General features: G+C 61.0%; 1 protein-coding gene across 3 annotated transcripts; it reads left to right on the top strand.

The window, feature by feature from the left end:
* The first annotated feature begins 387 nt into the window (after nt 1-387).
* Mier2 (MIER family member 2) lies at nt 388-19445 on the top strand. 3 transcript variants are annotated; one of them, XM_076559647.1, is made up of 14 exons: nt 388-439; nt 5143-5233; nt 5765-5910; nt 6208-6333; nt 6741-6864; nt 7197-7285; nt 7637-7706; nt 10779-10930; nt 11428-11509; nt 11582-11676; nt 16981-17105; nt 17202-17290; nt 17773-18208; nt 18497-19445. In XM_076559647.1, the coding sequence occupies exons 1-14, from the start codon at nt 431-433 to the stop codon at nt 18516-18518; spliced, it is 1656 nt and encodes a 551-aa protein (XP_076415762.1). In that variant the 5' UTR covers nt 388-430; the 3' UTR covers nt 18519-19445. The 3 variants fall into 3 exon arrangements, with proteins under 3 accessions (XP_076415762.1, XP_076415763.1, XP_015852333.2); XM_076559648.1 differs by having other exon boundaries at nt 431-597; XM_015996847.3 differs by lacking the exon at nt 388-439 and adding an exon at nt 745-981.
* Nucleotides 19446-19912: the final 467 nt, after the last annotated feature.

The raw sequence follows: 19912 nt of genomic DNA on the forward strand, positions 1-19912 counted from the left end.
CCTCTGGACCATCCCTCTACACCTCTGGACCATCCCCCTACACCTCTGGACCATCCCCCTACACCTCTGGACTGACCCCCTCACCTCTGGACTGCCCCCCACTTCTGGACCATCCCCCTACACCTCTGGACTGCCCCCCACTTCTGGACCATCCCCCTACACCTCTGGACTGCCCCCCTCACCTCGGTGCCACCTCCCTCACCTGTGGACAGTGCCCGCTCGGTGGCTGGGCATGCACACGAGAACCAGCTGGTTGGCTGATGCCCGGGCGGGGCCCACCGGGGCTCTAGACCTCCGCTCCGCCCCAGCACACCTACTACGCGCCTCCCGCGGCCCGCCCCACCCCGCCTCCCAGCGCCTCCGCCAATAAGCGCGCGGCACCGCATCCGGGGACCCGCGCGGCCGCCGCCTCCCGCGCGCACGCTCGGCCATGGCGGAGGTGAGTGAGCGGCTGGGCAGCGGCCCCTCCCACACGCTGCCCCGGGCCGACCCGGTCCGGCCCGTGCTCTCCCCACCCGAGCGCCCCGAGCCTCCCCACCATCCCCGGGCCGGAGCGTGAGCCCCGCGGGCGCCCGCCACCCCCCCATCTCAGCTACGGTGCGCATGCGCGGGCCGGGGGGAGGGGCGCGAGGCGCGGGCGGCCGGGTGCCGGGCCGAGACCCGGGGCCGCGCGGCGGGAGGGCGCTGCGGACGGGGTGGGTGGGCGGCGCTGGCAGTGCGGGACGGCGACGCGGGGGCCGCGGCCCGGCGCGCCGGGGGTGAGCACGGCGCGGAGTCCGCGGCGCCGCGCGAGCGGAAAGTTTCGCGCGTGGAGTTGGTGTGGCTGCAGGAGCTAGCTAGGGCGCGGGCCTCCCCGCGCGCGCGGGGCTGCGGGGCTGAGCCCAGAGCTGACCTGCACCGCGGGGTGCGGCCGCTGAACCCCGGGACCAGCCCCCGTCGAGGCGCCGCGAACCCTCCACTCCGGGACTGGAACTCAGCACGGTGCGCGAGTGGGGGCCGCTGGGGTAGCAACAGGCCCGCGCGTGGGCCACAGGGCCGGGCTCTGGGGGCCCCGTTGGACCTCGCTGGCTGGTTGATCCGGAGGTTTCTTACGGGCTTAGTTGCTTCTTGAGGGGGCCTTTGGGGAAACTGAGTCCTTGTGAAGGAAACGCAGATCAGCTTTCGGGACATGGTGGCAGAGTGGGTGCTCCTGGGCCCCAGGGAGGCTGCTCTGCCCTGGGTGGCTTGGGCGGTGGAGACTTCTCAGACTGTGCCTATGTCCTGCCCTGGAGTGTGGGATTCTGAAGCGGTCGGCCTCAGTTCCTTCATCTCAGTGGGAGCCCGGTGGTGTCTTCCCATAGCTGAGAGGGCCCGTGGCTTCCTGACACATCTTCTCCTGTGTCCATATGTGTTTAAGTCACAAAAGTGGACCCGGGCATCCAGAAGTCCTCTGTGCCAGCTGCTTGGTTAGTGTGTGTCTCAGTGGAGGGTAGACCCCGGAGACCGCCATCTCTCTGAGCTGTGGGAGCCCTAGTGGCTTGTCCGCCACATCTTTTCACTGTGCCTACCCTTTGGGTCCTCAGGAGACCACCTACCCCCTGGACTCCTTTCTAGTGCTCTGAATTCCCATGGAGCTGCCTGCCGGTTGTCCCACCCTCTCTGGCCCCGGGGCGCCCCCCTGACTTCAGCTGCCCAGCGCTTCCTTGTTTTCTTCATTCCCGTGCCTTAGCCCCTATCTGTCTGTTGTCCCGTGTCCTAGCTCCATGTGGGTGGAGACAGGCTCAACCCGTCTCTCGGGATGTCCTAGCTGCCACGGTGGAGGGGTGAGGCTGGGGCACGGACTCGGGGGCCCTTGCCTGCTGTGGATGTGGGTCAGCGCCCTTGCGTCTTGCTCTTTTGACTCCTCAGTATTCATTTGTTCTGACCGCTCATAATTCTTGGCGTTCGCTCGGCCTCTTGTGGGTTGCCATTTGTAGGTAACTGGGCTCGGAGCTAGTGCTGAGGCTGTCCTGTGGGGCTGTGGGCTGCCACACATGCATGAGGCTCCCTCTCAGCATGGCCACCGTGCTTCAGAAGATGCTAGGTGGAGTGCTGGGACCCGTCCCTCTACAGTCGGGCTGGATCCCGGGTGCCCTCCATCTCCCTGGCCGTCTAAGAAGTCAGGGTGATGGCGTCCATGCCAACCCACTTGTAACTTCTGTTCTCAGAGGCATGGCTGGGGGACCCGCTTGCCTCTGGCCTCTTCCTTGGGGACCAGCCTCTGGTGTTTGTCCTGCTGTCAACTGGACCGTCTTAGGGAGCCGCCTGCAGAGATCTGAGGGGCTCTGTTGGCCTTTGTCTTTGCCGTGGGGAAATAGGTCCTGCGAACCCACCCTTTAAAGAGGCATTTAAGTGATGTGCCTGGTTTCCAGTGACCATGTCTATGTGTATGCCTTGGTCAGTCAGTCTTGGGGACCTGGAGGGGCACCTGGAGATGAACTTGGCCCGAGTGGCTGTGTCTCCCACTGTTCTGTTCTCAGCTCCTCTCTGCCTGAGCCCCTGTTTAGGTCCGACCCCACCGAGGAGCCCCGACATGAAGCGGGAGGTTCTTCTCACTCTGTCTGGATAATGAGGCTGCGGGACTGTTGCTAGTTAGGGCTCCTGACCGCAGGGACGGAGGGCCAGTCCCTGGGCGTGGTTCCAAGGACACTGGGGCACCCTCCCTATACCTTCCCATTGGCCTGTGGGGGTGGTCGTAGCCTGTGTTCCAAGGAGGTTAGGACGCCTCGCCTCACCACACCAGGTACAGCCTGCCTGACAGCCTGCCTGAGTGCTGTGTTCCTTCCCTGCAGCCAGCCCCTGCGGCTGCCCCAGGTGGGCCCCTCATCCTCTGCTCTAGCTTTCTGAGCCCTCGGCCCCCCAAGGGGAGGGCCCCCTCAAAAGCTGGTTGGGCTGTGGTCACTCCTGAACTAGAACCTTGGGGGCTTCCTGGCACATCATCCCAGGAGGATGCAGCCCTGCGCCTCCCACCACCCCTTGCATGTCAGGGTGCAGTGGAGGGGCCCGGCAGAGGGGCGGGGCCTGGCTGAGGGGTGGGGCCCGGCCGAGGGGCGGGGCCCGGATGAGGGGCGGGGCCCGGCTGAGGGGCGGGGCCCGGCTGAGGGGCGGGGCCCGGCTGAGGGGCTTTTGGAGTCTTGCTTGGTGTTGCTTGAGTAAGTAACTTGATTGCTCTGAACTGGAGTTTCCTTGTTTCTCTTCTGGGGCAGATGAATGCTTCACCTCTGAGGTTCTCTAAGAACCTAGTGCCACAGTGTTTTAAGTTTCAAACTTTCTTTTTGTTTTTGTTTTTTCTTTTTTTCTTTTTCTTCCCCCCCCCCCCCAGACAGGGTTTCTCTGTGTAGCTTTGTGCCTTTCCTGGAACTCACTCTGTAGCCCAGGCTGGCTTCGAACTCAGAGATCCGCCTGGCTCTGCCTCCCAAGTCCTAGGATTAAAGGTGTGCGCGACCACCGCCCAGCTTCAAACTTTCTTTATCATTCTAACTTTTGGAAGGGAAAAAAGAGGTATCTTTATTTCTTGTGTATGAGTGTTTTGCCAGAAGAGGGCGCAGGATGTGGAACTGGAGGGGCATGGTTGTGAGCTGCTGTGTGCTGGGAATTGTACCCGTGCTCTGAGCCGCTGAGCCACCTCCTGCCCCACATTGTTGTTATTTTGTGGCAACAGCTTTGCTGAGGTGCACCCTGTCTGTTTCCCGTTTAGTGTGTACAGTTCGGCGGCTTTTGGTATTTTTAGAGTTGTGTAACTGCCAACACAATCAGTTTGAGAGCACTCTGTTACCTCTAAAGGAAGCCCTGTTCCCCCGGGCAGTCACTCCGTCCTCTTCCCAGCACTCAGCCAGTACAAACCCCGTCTCTGGATTCACCCCTGGTGGACATTGCCCATCATGGTACCCCCCACACTGTGTGGCCTTTTCTGTGTAGTGCTTGTAAGGTCCCCCCTTGTTTTGGTGATGTGTGTGAGATCCTCGCTCTTGTTCATGGCTGTGTGGTACTCTGCGGAGTTCTTTTTGTTCAGCGGGTAGACATGTTCCTCCCACTTGTGATTGAGGTGAATGGTTCTCCGGCGTAGTTTCCTCTCTCCTGGAGCAGAGGTGCAGGTCTCAGGGCAGTGTGACTTTGGGGATGCCTCCAAGCCGTTCTGGTGCACATGGGCTCTGGTGCGCCTCCCCATTCTGGGCTCACTCACGGAGTGTGCGCTCTGTTCTGATAGGTGCTTTGCTGGTGTTTCCTCTCCATCCCGTGAGTCCAGGCATATGAGTGCCGGTCTGTTCGGTTGTGTGTATTACACGTGTGTGTCCAGGCCATTGAGGAGTTTGTCTCTGAGGTCCCAGTTGTGGGCCCACACCACCATGCTGAGATGTTTTTGACTCTTGAGTCGTTTCTGAAATTGGGAGTATCTCATTGCGGGATGGTGGTGGCTCTTCTGGGTCCACGTGTGCTGTTTGGAATTGGCTCCTCAGTTCTACAGCTCAGGTGGTGTGGGCTGTCTAGGTCACTTCAGAGGGTGGGGTCTTCCAGTGTGGGGACCTTGGCCAGGAACGTGGTTATCCTTTCTCATGCCAGTTGCTTCTCTGTCAACATGGCCGTGTCTCAGGGAGCATGTGCTGTATATGTCCCGGCTGCGTGAGGGGGGGGGGGTTGTTTCCTTAATTTAGGGGAGTGGCCATTGCTGGAAAGTGGGACCAAGATGGCGTTTAGCCAACTACCTCAGTGTCACCAGCTGGAGGAGGTGTCTGTCCTCTGTCCCATTTCATTCTCTTGCAGTGACACTGGGGCCTTGGCCGGTGTTGATGGAGTGGGGGCGTTTGCGGCCCTGACATCGGAGTCACCTCTTCTCCGTGCAGTGGGGCCCGTACAGCTGCGGCTTTCACTTCTAGACCCATGCTCTCCCCAGCCACGGGATGCTTGAGTCCAGTTCCACTCTGCTTTGTCAGGAGTGTTACAAGTGTATCTATCCTGTGTCTGTATCTGTCACAAGCCCCGTGTCTTCAAGGTCCCTCCGCACTGGAGCTGTGATTGGACGTCCCCGGGCTGCTTCCCCTGCAGTTCTCAGGGTTACCCAGTAGCGCCGTGAGGTCTGCTGGTGGGTTCTGCCCCCGGGCCAGCGCCACCTTCCTGTCTTTGCAGGCCTCCTCGCTGGAGAGGCAGAGTCCTCGAGTGACCTCCTGCCTTGCACATAGCCTGTGCCCCCGGGAGCCCAGCTTGCAGACCACGGCAGGTACCATCCTTACCCCTTCTGCCCCAGACCTCCACAGACAGACCCCTTGCTCGGCATGACCGCTCGGCATGGGTGAGAGTCCAGGGAGGCTCAGCGTCCCATCAGGTGGAGGTGTGCACAGTGGTCAGGACACTCCCTATCCTTGGAGCTGTGGGACAGTGACTAGCTAACTGAGAACGGCCTTGAGGACCCTCCTTGAGGTGGCTGCATGCCTGGTGGCTTTAAGGTCTCTAGCAGTCTGCTGGTCATCTGCTGTGGGCCCGTGAGGGTGACGTGGTGCAGGTTTCTGCCACACATGGATGTGGCCCTGCAGATAGCAGAACCTGGCGCCCCATATGTGTATTGGGAGCCAGGGCTGTGGCTGTGGGGCTGGACCTGGGACCCCCTCCCGTACCCTCCACTGTCCCCTGACTGATGCCTCCCCGCTTCCGGCCCCAGTGCCCTTCCAGACCCATCTGCTCCTGCCCAGTCTCTGTCCCTCCAGACCTCCTGAGTCCCCACACTCTGCCCACCCGCTGAACTCTTCCACAGTGGTATCCATGGGCTCTGCAGACCATCAGTTTAACCTCGCCGAGCTCCTGTCACAGAACTACAGCCTCCGAGAGGGGTGTGCCGAGGCCCCGCAGTGCCCTGACAAGCCGGAGGAGGAGGAGCTGGACAAGGACTTCATCGCCCAGGTGTGTTGACTCACCAGTCTGTGTCCAGTGGCTCCCCTCGGTCTCCATGCGGTCCAGCCCCGTGCACGTATGGGTTGCATAGCACCGTGCTGGCCCGCCGGCCTCAGAGCCTGCCCTGCTCCCCGAAGCCTTGGCTGGTGCTCACGCCTGCTGTCTCGGTACCGCTTATCTCCTGGGTGGTCCTGATGCAGGCCGACCGCCCCACGGGGACTTGCTGAGGAGCATCAAGGGGTCGGCGGGACCCGGGCACAGCCCTAGGCCTCGCCGACCCCTGATGTGCCCTGTGCTCCTTCCCAGAGCAGTGACATGCCCCTGGATGAGCTGCTTGCATTGTATGGGTACGAGTCGTCAGACCCCATCTCTGAGCAGGAGAGCGAGGGCGGAGACGCTGCCCCAACCCTCCCGGACATGACCTTGGACAAGGTGAGTGGGAGTCTCCCTGAAAGGGCCCCAGGGAGGCGCCTGGCTGCCCCGAGTGGGAGGCGAGCAGGAGGGATGCCAGGCCCAGGCTACGGGAGCTACTCGGTCATCAAGTGTGATGGTTGCTCTCCCGCCCCGTCCTCACTGGTACAACCACGGTGACCCTGCCCTGGGGTTGGGCCGACAGCCATTCTGGTCCCAGGTGATAGACGCCATCCTGGGGAACTGTGACTGGGAAATGAGCTGGAGCCCCGAGGGCATGTGGAGTCTGCATCTCAGTCCAGCACAGACGATGGCTTGAGCCAGCCATCTCCTTCCCCTTTGCCCAGCAGGCTTGGCCTTTTGTGTTGGTGTTGGTGTTGGGTGTAGGTAAAGTAATTGCCACACTTTGTTTCCTGTCCCGTTCAAAGGAGCAGATAGCCAAGGATTTGCTTTCTGGGGAAGAAGAGGAAGAGACGCAGTCCTCTGCTGATGACCTCACCCCGTCTGTCACCTCCCATGAGGCCTCGGACCTCTTTCATAATCAGAGCGGGTGTAGGTGTCACGGGCCCTTCCCCATTGTATCTGTGTGTCACATAGGCGTGCACACCTGGCCTGGGCTTGGGGGCTTTGCAGGGGAGATGCCACGGTGGCCCTGGGTGGGGGTGGGTTTGGATTGAGTGAGACAGAAATGGATCCGTGCCTGGCAGTCCAGGGACGGTGGCCTCAGGCTGTCATAGGTGCTCTCCAGGCCTGCCAGCCTGTTAGCGTCTGGTAGCTGGGTGGCCATGGTGCGGGTTGGGGGCAGCCAAATAGGCTGCCATTGAGGCCTCTGGAAGGGCCGGCCGTCCCCCGGTGGGTGTCCCTCACTGCCTGTCTCTCTCCAGCTCGGTTCTTGGCAGGTGATAACGGCCCTGGCTCCTCGGCCTCCTCCGACACTGAGGAGGACGCGCTTCCTGCCAACAAGTGTAAGAAGGTGCGGAGCTGCGTGATTACCCAGTGTGCCTCTGGGAGCCCACAGGCTTCGAGCCCCCCTCAGAGGCGGGATGGCCCTGTGGCTCAGGGTGGAGGGCCACTGTGTGTCTGGACCTGGGTTGTGCTTCCGCTGCTCTGAGGATGACTGACCCCGCATGTGATGTGACCCGGCACCCTGCAGGGCTGTGCAGGGCCAGGCAGCAGGGGGTTGTGTCTCACCCACCAGAGTGCAGGAGTGGGCACTGGCACCGGGTGACAGCTCTGGGCGGCAGCCTCTGCTTGGAGCCCATGGCCTGTGGGGCTCCAGCTTCATGTCTGCCATTCACTTCCTGCCCCTGCCTTGCCCCTGCAGGAGATCATGGTGGGACCTCAGTTCCAAGCTGACCTCAACATCCTGCACCTGAACCGACACTGTGACAAGAGTAAGTGGCTCTCGGGAGGCTCGGTGGGGAAGTGTCACCGTAGCAAGCTTCTGCTTGCTGTCTGCAGGTGGAGTTCACCGTCCTTAGCAGTGCCCGAGGGCAGTGGCCCGGCCAGCCATGGTCCCCACCACCCTCGGTCTCTGCCGGCAGTGCCAACAGCGTCCTTCCCTGAACGGGTCTGGTGTCTCCCCGGGCCTCCCCCGGGCCATGTGCTTGCTGCTCCTGTGTCCCCTAAGTGCTCCTTGATCTGGGAGGTCACTTCCTGTCTGCACTTCTTGTCCCCTGCATGCCGGGCCAGGACTGCTGACAGCGCACTTCCTGGGGGTGACTGCTGGGGTACGGGCTGTGCAGAGTGTGCCCGTTTAGTCACAGGCCCGGGGACACCCAGGGCGGGGCCCAGAGACACCGACCCAGCAGCACGGCCCCTGCCGTTCCCCACTGTGTCCCCAGCCCAGACCTGTCGTGCACCCAGCCGTAGATGTCACTCAGGTTCTTCCTCTGCGCGCCTCTGGTAGCAGCGCCTCCTGTGGCCTTGCTCCGGGTCTGCCCCTGCGACTGCCCCTGCGGTGTGCTGCTTGCGGGCTGCAGGCCGGGTGTCCTCAGTCGCGCACTCTTCTCTTGGTGGCTGGGGCTCCCCGGCGAGCAGGCGTTGCAGGTGCCTCCACCTGCCTTGTGCCCTGCGCTGCGCACCTACCCTCTGTACAGCGCCTTGAGGGTTGGTAGGAGCTATTTGCATGTTTAGGACACGGCCCGGTTGCTTCTGCTGCTGCTAGTCCCCAGCTCGTGGCTTGCCCTCCTGCTCTCAAGATGGCCTCAGTCTGTCTGTCTGTGCAGCATCTGGACGATGCTTTGTGGGTTGTTGTGTATATTTTATGTCATTCGCTGGGGGCAGATTAGCTTCTTTCTTTACGTTTTTATATACACATGTTATATCTACAATGTGTGTGTGTGTGTGCGCATGTGGAGGTCGGAGGACTGCCTGCAGATTGTCGTACCACTTGGGTTCCACGGCTCAGACTTCATGTCAGGCTTGGCCGCAAGCACCTTTCCTGCCCAGCTCTCGTTTCTCTGTCTCGTTCACTGTACTTGTGGGTCCATTCGAGGTGACCATGGAGCCCGTCCTCACTTGTCCATGCTCAGAGACAGTGCTCAGGGCCGACGCCTCAGCTGACGAGGAGCCCCTCAGTCAGCTGCTGCCCTCGGTTGGTGGAGAATGAGTTGTGTGCGGGGTGTCCGGTGTGTGCTCTGGGCCGGCCTGCCTTCTGGAGCAGCCCTGACACATGGGTTGTTCCCACTGCTGCTCATGGTCTTCTTACGCTGGGCTCTCTAAGCCGTAGACGGCGCTTGCTGTGCTTCCCAGTCCTTCCGAACAGGTGTGTGCGTGGCAGGGAGGCTCCTCCCTCCTGGCGACTGTTGTGTCTGGTGCCTTCCTTGGCACTTTTGGTCCGTCTGCAGTTACCTGTGGAGCTGCAGTGGTGTCTTCCAGGCAGGCTGTTGAATGCTTCCTGGAGACTGGTGGGGCCGTGCCCTGGGGTGGGGGTCAGATCTACAGCAGGGATTCACTCCATTGCTGCTGCTGCGACCAGATGCCTGGGAGTGAGAAGCAGCAGGGTGGTTCACTTTAGACTCTGTGTGTGTGTGTGTGTGTGTGTGTGTGTGCGTGTGTGTGTGTGTGCGTGTGTGTGTGTGCGTGCGTGCACAAAAATCTATTTTGGCTCACAGTTTCAGAGGGTTGGTCCCTGGTTGTTGAGCACCATGTGCCCAGGCAAAAGAACATGGCACGGGGAGCATGTGGCAGAGGGGGCTGCCTCGTGGTGGACAGGAAGCAGTGTGAGTCAGGGACTGGGGGCCGGGTTTGACCTTCACATACCCCAACATGGTGACCCAGCACAAGACACACCAGCCTATGTTTGAGGGGCCCTGCATAGTGAACCTCGGCCACATGCTCGGCCATGGGTCCCCAGCCACACATCCCCGGCCACACATCCCCGGCCACACATCCCCAGCCACGGGTCCCCAGCCACACGTCCCCAGCCACACCGTAGCCAGGCACACCGTAGCCAGGCACTAAATGGAAGCAGCATGCCTAAGCACAGTGGATTGAGGCAGGTAGGTGGACAGTGCAGGTCCAGCGAGCTCAGCTCTGCGGGCCGCAGCAGGGTGACCACTGTGCACGTCTACAGCCACTGCCTGCCGCAGAGTCGCTGGGAGAGTCTGACGCGCCCAGGCCGCCTTGGGTGGGCTTGTGTGTGCTCACAGGCAGTGGCCTGCAGTCAGGGTTTACCCCTTGTCACATGTTAGCACCAGGTACGCTGCCTGGTGGAAGTGTTGCAGTTGCCTTTCTTCAGAGTGGGGAAGACCGAGCCTGTCCCAGGAAGGGTGTGTTAGAGTTCTCCGGAGAAGTGGTCTGGGCTGTGGTTCACTTTTGGTTTTACTGGTTTTGTTTTTTGAAACAAAGTTTCTCTTTGTAACCAGGCTGGCCTGGGATTCCCAGAGATCTGTGAACTTTAAATGACTGATTCCACTGAGTTCATAGACTTCCGTCTGTGTGTTGTTTTTATTTCTTTTCTTTGTTTCATTTTCCCTTTTTTGAGACACGGTCTGTTGTAGTTCAGGCTGGCCTAGAACATTCTGTGTGTGGACTGGCTCTGACTGATCCCGGCCGACGCCCTGGGGCTGGGATCGTAGCGAGCCCCACCGCTCTGGACACGCTCTGTTGCTGTCCGCTCTGTTTCTGCTGTGCTCGCCGTGTGCCGAAGCTCTGTCTGCAGACGGGCACCTGAGTGGCACTGCCTCGGTCGGGACTGTTTGTGACACCCTGAGGGGAAGTACTCCTCACGCCCCAGAACTACCTGGGACCTGCTGGTGGGCAGTTTGCTGGCACGCACCCCATCTTTGTCGTCCCCCTCTTCTGACTCTTCCCTCAGTGCTCATAGCCAGCTTGGGTCAGTGTGATGCTGAGCCGCACGTACCGGGAGTTGGTTCTACCCAGTGGAGGTGCTGAGGCGCCTGCCCTGGCTCCCCGGGTGTGGGTGGCCATGGTCACACCTGACTCGCAGCCTCTGCCCACAGTCTATGAAAACGAAGACCAGCTGCTGTGGAGCCCCAGCGTGCTGCCAGAGCGGGAGGTGGAGGAGTTCCTGTACAGGGCCGTGAAGCGCAGGTGGCAGGAGGTGGCCGGCCCCCAGGTCCCGGAGGGCGAGGTGGTTAAGGACAGTGAGCAGGTAGGGCCACGCGCCGGGCAGCAGCCAGGGAATGGCCAGGCAGTGTGGCCAGTGGGACGGACTTCACACTGAACGCACTGGTGGGGGCCTTGGTGTCAGTGCTGCTTGTCACTCCTGACGGCCATCAGTGCTGGCACCATTGGAGCTCAGGGGGCCCGGGTGTGGGCGTGGCACGTGGCTCTGGGGCTGTGGTGTGGGCGTGGCACGTGGCTCTGGGGCTGTGGTGTGGGCGTGGCACGTGGCTCTGGGGCTGTGGTGTGGGCGTGGCACATGGCTCTGGGGCGGTGGTGTGGGCGTGGCACGTGGCTCTGGGGCTGTGGTGTGGGTGTGGCACGTGGCTCTGGGGCTGTGGTGTGGGTGTGACACGTGGCTCTTGGGCTGTGGTGTGGGTGTGGCACGTGGCTCTGGGTCATGGTGCTGGTGCGGCATGTGGTGTAGGCACCCTCTGTGCCCGCCCTGGTAGGCTGGTGGGAAAGGTAAACCATGCTCTGCCCCAGGCGCTGTACGAGCTGGTGAAGTGTAATTTCAACGTGGAGGAGGCCCTGCGCAGGCTGAGGTTCAACGTCAAGGTGATCCGAGGTGAGCTGCAGCCCTGGGCTCCCCTGCTGCCCTGCTGCCCTCAGCTGCCTGAGCGCTCCCCTCTCTTTGCAGATGGCCTCTGTGCCTGGAGCGAGGAGGAGTGCAGGAACTTTGAACACGGCTTCCGTGTTCACGGGAAGAACTTCCACCTGATCCAGGCCAACAAGGTGGGTGAGGCTCACGCTCCTGCCAGACCTGCCCTGCCGCCGCCGGCTCCCCCGGCTCCCCCGGCTCCCCCAGCACGTTCTCCAGGCCTCCTCCTCACCCCGCACCCTGCTGGCCCTGTCACCTGTGTGCCCCGGGGCTCCTGCCTCAGTGCTCCACCGGGTCTTCCTTCCCTTCGCAGACCGGAGTCCCCCGGGCGGGCCCTGCCTGCATGCCTCTGGCCCTGCTCTGGGCTGACGGTTCTCAGCTCCGTCCCTGCTGGTTGTCAGGTTCTGTCACTGCTGGCAGTCCAGCCCTGCTTCAGCCTTGTGCTGGGACCCGGTCACTGGGGGTGGGGGGGTTGGTGTCAGCTTTAGTGAGCGGTGGGTGGTGCAGGGGTGAGCTCAGGAGGGCGATGTGGAGCCCAGGGCTGGGCCCGGCCTGCTTGGCCCTCCGAGGAGGGGCGGTGCGTGCTGTCTAGGGGGCATCCAGACTCTGGGGCTCTGAAGTGGGCCGTGTCCTAGGCTGGGGTGGGACTGTGAGTCCGGGGACGGCAGGTGGGAGGGCCTGGTGGATGGGGCGGGACACAGCTGGACAGTGAAGTAGGAGTGACCCAGGTCTGAGCTGTGGGCGCAGGGTGGCCATGGCGCCATCTCAGCCTGGCACTGCACCGTGTCCTGTCATTTCCTCTCACCGTGTCCTGTGTCATTTCCTGTCACCGTGTCCCGTGTCATTTCCTGTCACCGTGTCCTGTCATTTCCTCTCACCGTGTCCTGTGTCATTTCCTCTCACCGTGTCCTGTCATTTCCTGTCACCGTGTCCTGTGTCATTTCCTGTCACTGTGTCCGTGTCATTTCCTGTCACCGTGTCTTGTGTCATTTCCTGTCACCGTGTCCTGTCATTTCCTGTCACCGTGTCCTGTGTCATTTCCTGTCACCGTGTCCTGTCATTTCCTGTCACCGTTTCCCGTGTCATTTCCTGTCACCGTGTCCTGTGTCATTTCCTGTCACCGTGTCCTGTGTCATTTCCTCTCACCGTGTCCTGTCATTTCCTGTCACCGTGTCCTGTCATTTCCTGTCACCGTGTCCTGTCATTTCCTGTCACCGTGTCCTGTGTCATTTCCTGTCACCGTGTCCTGTCATTTCCTGTCACCGTGTCCTGTGTCATTTCCTGTCACCGTGTCCTGTCATTTCCTGTCACCGTGTCCTGTCATTTCCTGTCACCGTGTCCTGTGTCATTTCCTGTCACCGTGTCCTGTCATTTCCTGTCACCGTGTCCTGTCATTTCCTGTCACCGTGTCCTGTCATTTCCTGTCACTGTGTCCCGTGTCATTTCCTGTCACCGTATCCTGTCATTTCCTGTCACCGTGTCCGTGTCATTTCCTGTCACCGTGTCCTGTCATTTCCTGTCACCGTGTCCTGTCATTTCCTGTCACCGTGTCCTGTCATTTCCTGTCACCGTGTCCTGTCATTTCCTGTCACCGTGTCCTGTCATTTCGTGTCACCGTGTCCTGTGTCATTTCGTGTCACTGTGTCCCGTGTCATTTCGTGTCACCGTGTCCTGTGTCATTTCCTGTCACCGTGTCCCATGTCATTTCCTGTCACTGTGTACTGTGTCATTTCCTGTGTTCTGTGTCATTTCCTGTCACCATGTCCCGTGTCATTTCCTGTCACCGTGTTCCGTGTCATTTCCTGTCACCGTGTCCCGTGTCATTTCCTGTCACCGTGTCCTGTCATTTCCTGTCACCGCACCGTGTCCTGTGTCATTTCCTGTCACTGCACCGTGTCCCGTGTGCAGTGGCCTCTGCACCTTGGCTGCTCCTGGGGAGACTCCCCTAGGCACTTGCTTTGAGAAAGCGGCCCCTGAGTGACCTCAGCGCAGTCTCTTTTCACGTGGACGTGGTTTTCACAGTCGGGGGCCTTCGGTGCTGGTTCCTGTGTCAGCTCCACCCTCCCGTGGCGCGGCTCAGGGACTCTGCTCGAAGCTGCATTTGAAGCCCAAGCTGTAGCTGGGATCTTGCTTGAGGTCCGTTTTCCCACTAAACCTCACATTTTATTCTCTGTTCTCTCACTGTTGATCTGGCTGGGCGCCGTGTATGGTGCACAGTGAGTGTGCAGCAGCTGCTGCTGTCCTGTCTTGATGGGGCAGTGTGCAGTGAGAGTGCCATCCCATCTTGAGGTGCAGTGCGCAGTGAGTGCCGTCCCATCTTGAGGTGCAGTGCGCAGTGAGTGCCGTCCCATCTTGACAGGGGGCAGTGCGCAGTGAGTGCCGTCCCATCTTGACAGGGGGCAGTGCGCAGTGAGTGCCGTCCCATCTTGAGGTGCAGTGCGCAGTGAGAGTGCCGTCCCATCTTGACAGGGGGCAGTGCGCAGTGAGAGTGCCGTCCCATCTTGACAGGGGGCAGTGCGCAGTGAGTGCTGTCCCGTCTTGACAGGGGGCAGTGCGCAGTGAGAGTGCATCCCATCTTGACAGGGGGCAGTGCGCAGTGAGTGCTGTCCCGTCTTGACAGGGGGCAGTGCGCAGTGAGAGTGCCGTCCCGTCTTGACAGGGGGCAGTGTGCAGTGAGTGCCGTCCCGTCTTGACAGGGGGCAGTGCGCAGTGAGAGTGCCGTCCCATCTTGACAGGGGGCAGTGCGCAGTGAGAGTGCCGTCCCATCTTGACAGGGGGCAGTGCGCAGTGAGTGCTGTCCCGTCTTGACAGGGGGCAGTGCGCAGTGAGAGTGCATCCCATCTTGACGGGGCAGTGTGCAGTGAGAGTGCGTCCCATCTTGACGGGGCAGTGCGCAGTGAGAGTGCCGTCCCATCTTGACAGGGGGCAGTGCGCAGTGAGAGTGCCGTCCCACATTGAGGTGCAGTGCGCAGTGAGTGCCATCCCGTCTTGACGGGGCAGTGCGCAGTGAGAGTGCCGTCCCATCTTGATGGGGCAGTGTGCAGTGAGAGTGCCGTCCTGTCTTGATGGTGCAGTGTGCAGTGAATGCCATCCCATCTTGATGGTGCAGTGCGCAATGAGAGTGCCCTCCCGTCTTGACGGTGCAGTGTGCAGTGAGAGTGCCGTCCCTCTTGAGGTGCAGTGTGCAGTGAGAGTGCCGTCTGTAGCTAGAGTTTTCCGGCCTTGCCCACAGTCAGGACAAATCTCTGTCACCCGCCAGTCCCACAGCCGCTCAGACCCAACCAAGTAAACACAGAGACTTATATTGCTTACAAACTGTATGGCCGTGGCAGGCTTCTTGTTAACTGTTCTTATATCTTAAAGTAACGCATTTCTACAAATCTATACCCTGCCACGTGGCTCGTGGCTTACCAGCATCTTCACATGCTGCTTGTCCTGGCAGTGGCTGGCAGTGTCTCCTTCTGCCTTCCTGTTCTTTTATTTCTCCTCTGTTAGTCCTGCCTATACTTCCTGCCTAGCCACGACCAATCAGGTTTTATTTATTGACCAATCAGAGCAACTTGACATACAGACCATCCCCCAGTACAGCCAAGTGCAGACCATCTCAGACACCTGCACTCAGGCCCATGGTCCTAATCATCCTCTATGCAAACCTGCTGGGTAACGCCACAAGGAACCCAAGAAGGGCTCCCACAGGACATACATTAACATCCCACAGCAGCCGTCCTACCTTGAAATTTCTTCCATGGAGCAGCTGTGCCTGTTACTTTATTTTTTCGAGACAGGGTTTCTCTGTGTAGCCCAGGCTGTCCTGGATCTCGCTCTGTAGCCCAGGCTGGCCTCGAACTCACAAAGATCCCCCTGGCTCTGCCTCCCAAAGGCTGGGGTTAAAGCCGTGCGCCCACTGTGCCCAGCTGTGTCTGTTCTTTTGAGTTCAGCCTCACTCCAGTGTTCAGCAAACAGACAGGAGAATCTAGAGTTTTTGCCAAAGCAGCGTAAGCGGTCTTAGGCCGGCCATGTTCCCGCTGGGGAGCTCATGGCTTCCACTGGCACGTTTCTCTTCACACTCTGCCCTTCTGGATTCCCACAAGAATGGCCATGAAGCTCTGCTAGGAGCTAGAGTCTGGAGCTTCTAGCTCATAGTTCCAAACTCTTTCACATTCCTCACAGACACGTGGACCACGTGGTCAGATCTGTCCAGCCAGTGGCACGTGTGGACCATGTGGTCGGGTCTGTCCAGCAAGTGGCACTTGTGGACCACGTGGTCAGGTCTGTCCAGCCAGTGGCACGTGTGGACCACGTGGTCAGGTCTGTCCGGCCAGTGGCACGTGTGGACCACATCGTCAGGTCTGTCTGGCCAGTGGCACGTGTGGACCACGTGGTTGGGTCTGTCCGGCCAGTGGCACTTGTGGACCACGTGGTCAGGTCTGTCCGGCCAGTGGCACGTGTGGACCACGTGGTCAGGTCTGTCCAGCCAGTGGCACTTGTGGACCACGTGGTCAGGTCTGTCCGGCCAGTGGCATGTGTGGACCACGTGGTCGGGTCTGTCCGGCCAGTGTCACTTGTGGACCACGTGGTCGGGTCTGTCCAGCCAGTGGCACGTGTGGACCACGTAGTCGGGTCTGTCCGGCCAGTGGCACGTGTGGACCACGTAGTCGGGTCTGTCCGGCCAGTGGCACGTGTGGACCACGTGGTCAGGTCTGTCCAGCCAGTGGCACGTGTGGACCACGTGGTCAGGTCTGTCCAGCCAGTGGCACGTGTGGACCACGTGGTCAGGTCTGTCCAGCCAGTGGTTCTTTTCAGCACTAGTTTTCTGTATTGGTCACTCACTTGTTGCTGTGACCAAACCTCCAGCCACAAACATCTTAAGGATGTCTGCAGTTGGTGGTGATTTGAGGGCACATCTACCATGGCGAGGGGAACAGGAGGTGGCTGGACATGGAGTGAGACCTGGATTCAACAGGTGGATACTGGTGCTTGGCTGGCATCCTTTTCCTTTCGCTTCTTCCTGGACCCCACCCCACGCAGCTTGGGCTTTCTCTTGTGAACGCCATGTGTGAGGTGTGTCTCCTGGGGTGACAGTGTGGACGGGCAGTGCTGGGCCCCACGGCAGTGCATGTCCTCAGCTGTGTCTTCAGGTTGGCCCCAAGTCCACGTTCACACTAGCAGCTGAGTCCATGGGCCAGTAGCCTGGACTTGCCCTGCCCTCTGGCTGGAGGCTCTGTCTGTCTGTCTGTCTGTCTGTCTGTCTGTCTGGCACCTGTGTGCTTAGCTTGCTGCTCACGGGGAGCAGCGCAGATGCCCTGGGTGCAGGGCCTGAGGTGCAGGAGGCAGGCGCTCATGGTGTCAGGGAAGGACAGCCACAGGCTAGTTGGTGGGGCACCGGTGGGGACGAGGGGTCGTAGGTGAGGTCCAAAGCGTGCCTGTGGTCCATACAGGTGCGCACAAGGTCGGTAGGCGAGTGTGTGGAGTACTACTACCTGTGGAAGAAATCTGAGCGCTACGACTACTTTGCCCAGCAGACGCGGCTGGGCCGGAGGAAGTTCGTCTCCTCTGGAACCACGTGCGTGCTCTTGCTAGTCATCTGGCCAGGGTGGGAGGGGGGTGGGGCGACCCCTCTCGCTGGGGTCCCGTCTCCCTGACAGCCCTCTCTCCACAGGGATGCTGAGCAGGACCTGGATGGCCTTGACCCCGATGGTGCTGCCCGGTTGTGCCCTGAGCAGGAGTCTGAGGCAGGGGTGCCCATGGGTGAGTGCACCTGAGGCGGGGCTGTGGGGGGGGACGGGGAACCCGAAGCCTGCAGCAGTCTGCACAGTGAGCACTGAGCCTGCTTGGTCCCCCCGATGCCAGCCCTGCCCGCCCTGTGACACAGAGGGACAGCAGTGCGTTCACGCAGGGGACGTGAGCAAGTCCTCTCCACTTCCTGCTCCTGTTTGTTGGCAGAGGCCGCAGTGGCCTGGCATCGTGTCTGCATGGTTCCCGCTGTTGTGCCATGTGGTACTTGGGGGTCTGCAGAACCGTCCAGTGCTCACGCTTCCCAGCAGAGTCCTGGTGTTTCGTCTCTGGGTCCTCTGATGCCTGGCTACAGAGTTGTGGACATGGTCTGCTCCTGACCTGTCTGTGTGGCTGGGCCGGCTAAGGAGACCCCGCGTGAATGAGACCTGAGAGGGGCATGTGGGGCTGTCGGGACCGAGCCTCTGCTCACGCGGGCTGCCCTGTTCTCCCTTCAGAGCCGCCGAGTGTGGATGTCGCAGCTGGTGGACTCGATCAGCCCGGAGTGGGCTCGGATGATCTCCCATCCTCGGAGCCAGGACCGTGTCTGTTGCAGCCGCTGGATGAGCCGCCTGCTGTGGCCTCGCTCCAGCAGCCCAGCAGCCTGTCAGCCCTGGCTGAACTCCCTGCGGCTGCCGCTGCGGCTGCGGCTGCTCCTGCTCCGGAGCTGGACGCCAGCTCCAGGCTGGCTGTGGACCTCGCCCTACCTGAGGAGCTGCCCCTGGTGTCCAGCCCCGTGGATTTGAGCGAGGACACTGCAGAGCCCATGGCTCCTGCACAGATGGCCTTGTCGGTCACTGAATTTGGACTCATTGGCATCGGGGATGTGGACCCCTTCCTGACTGGCCACCCGGCATGCCCAGCCTCCACACTGCGCTCGGAGCCCTTGTCACAGTGAGTGCCACCCTGAGCACCTTCCGCAGTGGCCAGGGCCCAGGGCCACAGCTGCCTCCACTGGGCTGCGGCCCTGTTTGTGCCTCCGCCGTGGCTCCTGTAGTTTTCGGCTCAGCAGCACATTCACGCTGTTCACAAAGCTGTAAGGGTGCAGGCGCCAGGCTTCTCCTCACTGTGCACCAGTCTGTCCAGGCAGAAACCAGAGCCGCGTTGTGGGTGGGGGCAGTGGGTGGAGATGGGCAAGGCCTGGGGTGCTTGGCCACTGACCCTTGCTTTGGTTTCCCGTAGGTGCAATGTGATGACCTGTTGACCCCTGGTCATCTGTGGGCATGTGTGCTCAGAATGGACACGGCAGCACCGCCAGGCCTGCCCGTCAGTCTTCCTGACCCCTCCCATGCAGGCCTGCGTGGTGCCTCCTCTGCTTCAGAACATGATGGGACTCAGTGAAGTGGCCAGGGCCACACAGACCCCAGACCTCAGCATCCAGCAGCACCACAGCCCCAGGCTGCCACCGTGCCATGGAGCCAGCCTGGCAGCTGGGCCCAAAGAGGGCCCGTCCCAACATGGAGCCAGGCACTGGCCCCCGAGCCAGCGGAGGCTGGGCAGGCAGTGCTCCCTGGGGCTGTGGGCAGGACTCCTCCCGCACCAGCAGCCTCTGCCCGGGCACTCTCCACAGGCCAGCTCTCCCCCACCGCAGCGGAGTTGTGGCCGCCAGCCTCTGCTCAGCGTGGGACCTTGGGGCACAGAGCCATATACCTCGCCCTGTGGCCGCCCTTTCTCGGCCCTTCGCCGTCTCCACTTCAGGAAAAGCCGCACTTTAAACCCCAACTGCCTCCTGCCCGCACCCCCACCCTGGGCCGAGGTGGGGCCTCAGCAGCCTCGGTGGGTGAGGAGCAGGTGGTCTGTTCCCTTCCTGCCTCTCTCCTTGGGGCATCTTGGGGCACAGCTCTGGAAGCACCACCCTGCCACCCCCCTGTCCTGAGGGTCTCATTTCTTTGGAGGCTCCCAGCAGGATGGCTGGGTCCGTCTTGTCCTCGGTCTCCCTCATTTTATTTATGTTGGTGTTTACAGTTCGGAGTGGGGTCCCTGGGCAGGCAGCTCCGCCCGGTGTTGGCAGAGCGGTGCTGTGTGAGCCTCTGCGGCTGGACTCGACCGTCCCTCGCCCCACCGAGGCCACTGTGACGCGAGACTGCCTTTGCCCAATGCTATTTTATTTATTAAACTTGATTTGAAGCCCGGGGTGTCTCATGGTGGCTTGACAGGAGCTGGGGGACCTACATTGCCCTTGTCACCCCTGGGGACCCTGGGCAGGAGTCTGACTGCACAGCTGAGCGCAGCCGAGAGGCACGAGGCCACTAGATCATACAGGGCCCCATGGCATCGGGCACAGGCAGGCTGGGAGTTGCGGATAAAGCTCAAACATGGAGTATCAGTCGACCTTGCCTGGAGCCAGGGGCAGAGGAGACACTTAGGTCAGAGAGCCACCACCCGGCTGGTGGACGGGTATTCGGTGTTTGTTGGGAAGGGTGTTCTGTGTGGTCACCATTGGAAACGTACCTCGCGTCACTTCCTTGGGTATTGCAGACAGGCTGGGCAGGGATAGGGTGACTGGACAGTGGGGCCCAAGGCAGAGGAAGGAAGAAGGTCTGGGAGAAATGAGGGACAGCGTGGGATCTGAGAATCCCCATGCTGTGGGCAGGCTTT

Source organism: Peromyscus maniculatus, chromosome 22, assembly GCF_049852395.1.
Source record: "Peromyscus maniculatus bairdii isolate BWxNUB_F1_BW_parent chromosome 22, HU_Pman_BW_mat_3.1, whole genome shotgun sequence".
NCBI classification, from domain to species: Eukaryota; Metazoa; Chordata; class Mammalia; order Rodentia; family Cricetidae; genus Peromyscus; species Peromyscus maniculatus.

Bases quoted from the DNA above. Each gene is read 5' to 3' on its own strand.
- Mier2 (XM_076559647.1), top strand. The intron at 6,334-6,740 runs GTGAGTGGGAGT...TCCCGTTCAAAG, and splicing joins CGGACATGACCTTGGACAAG to GAGCAGATAGCCAAGGATTT. The intron at 17,291-17,772 runs GTGAGTGCACCT...TTCTCCCTTCAG, and splicing joins TGAGGCAGGGGTGCCCATGG to AGCCGCCGAGTGTGGATGTC.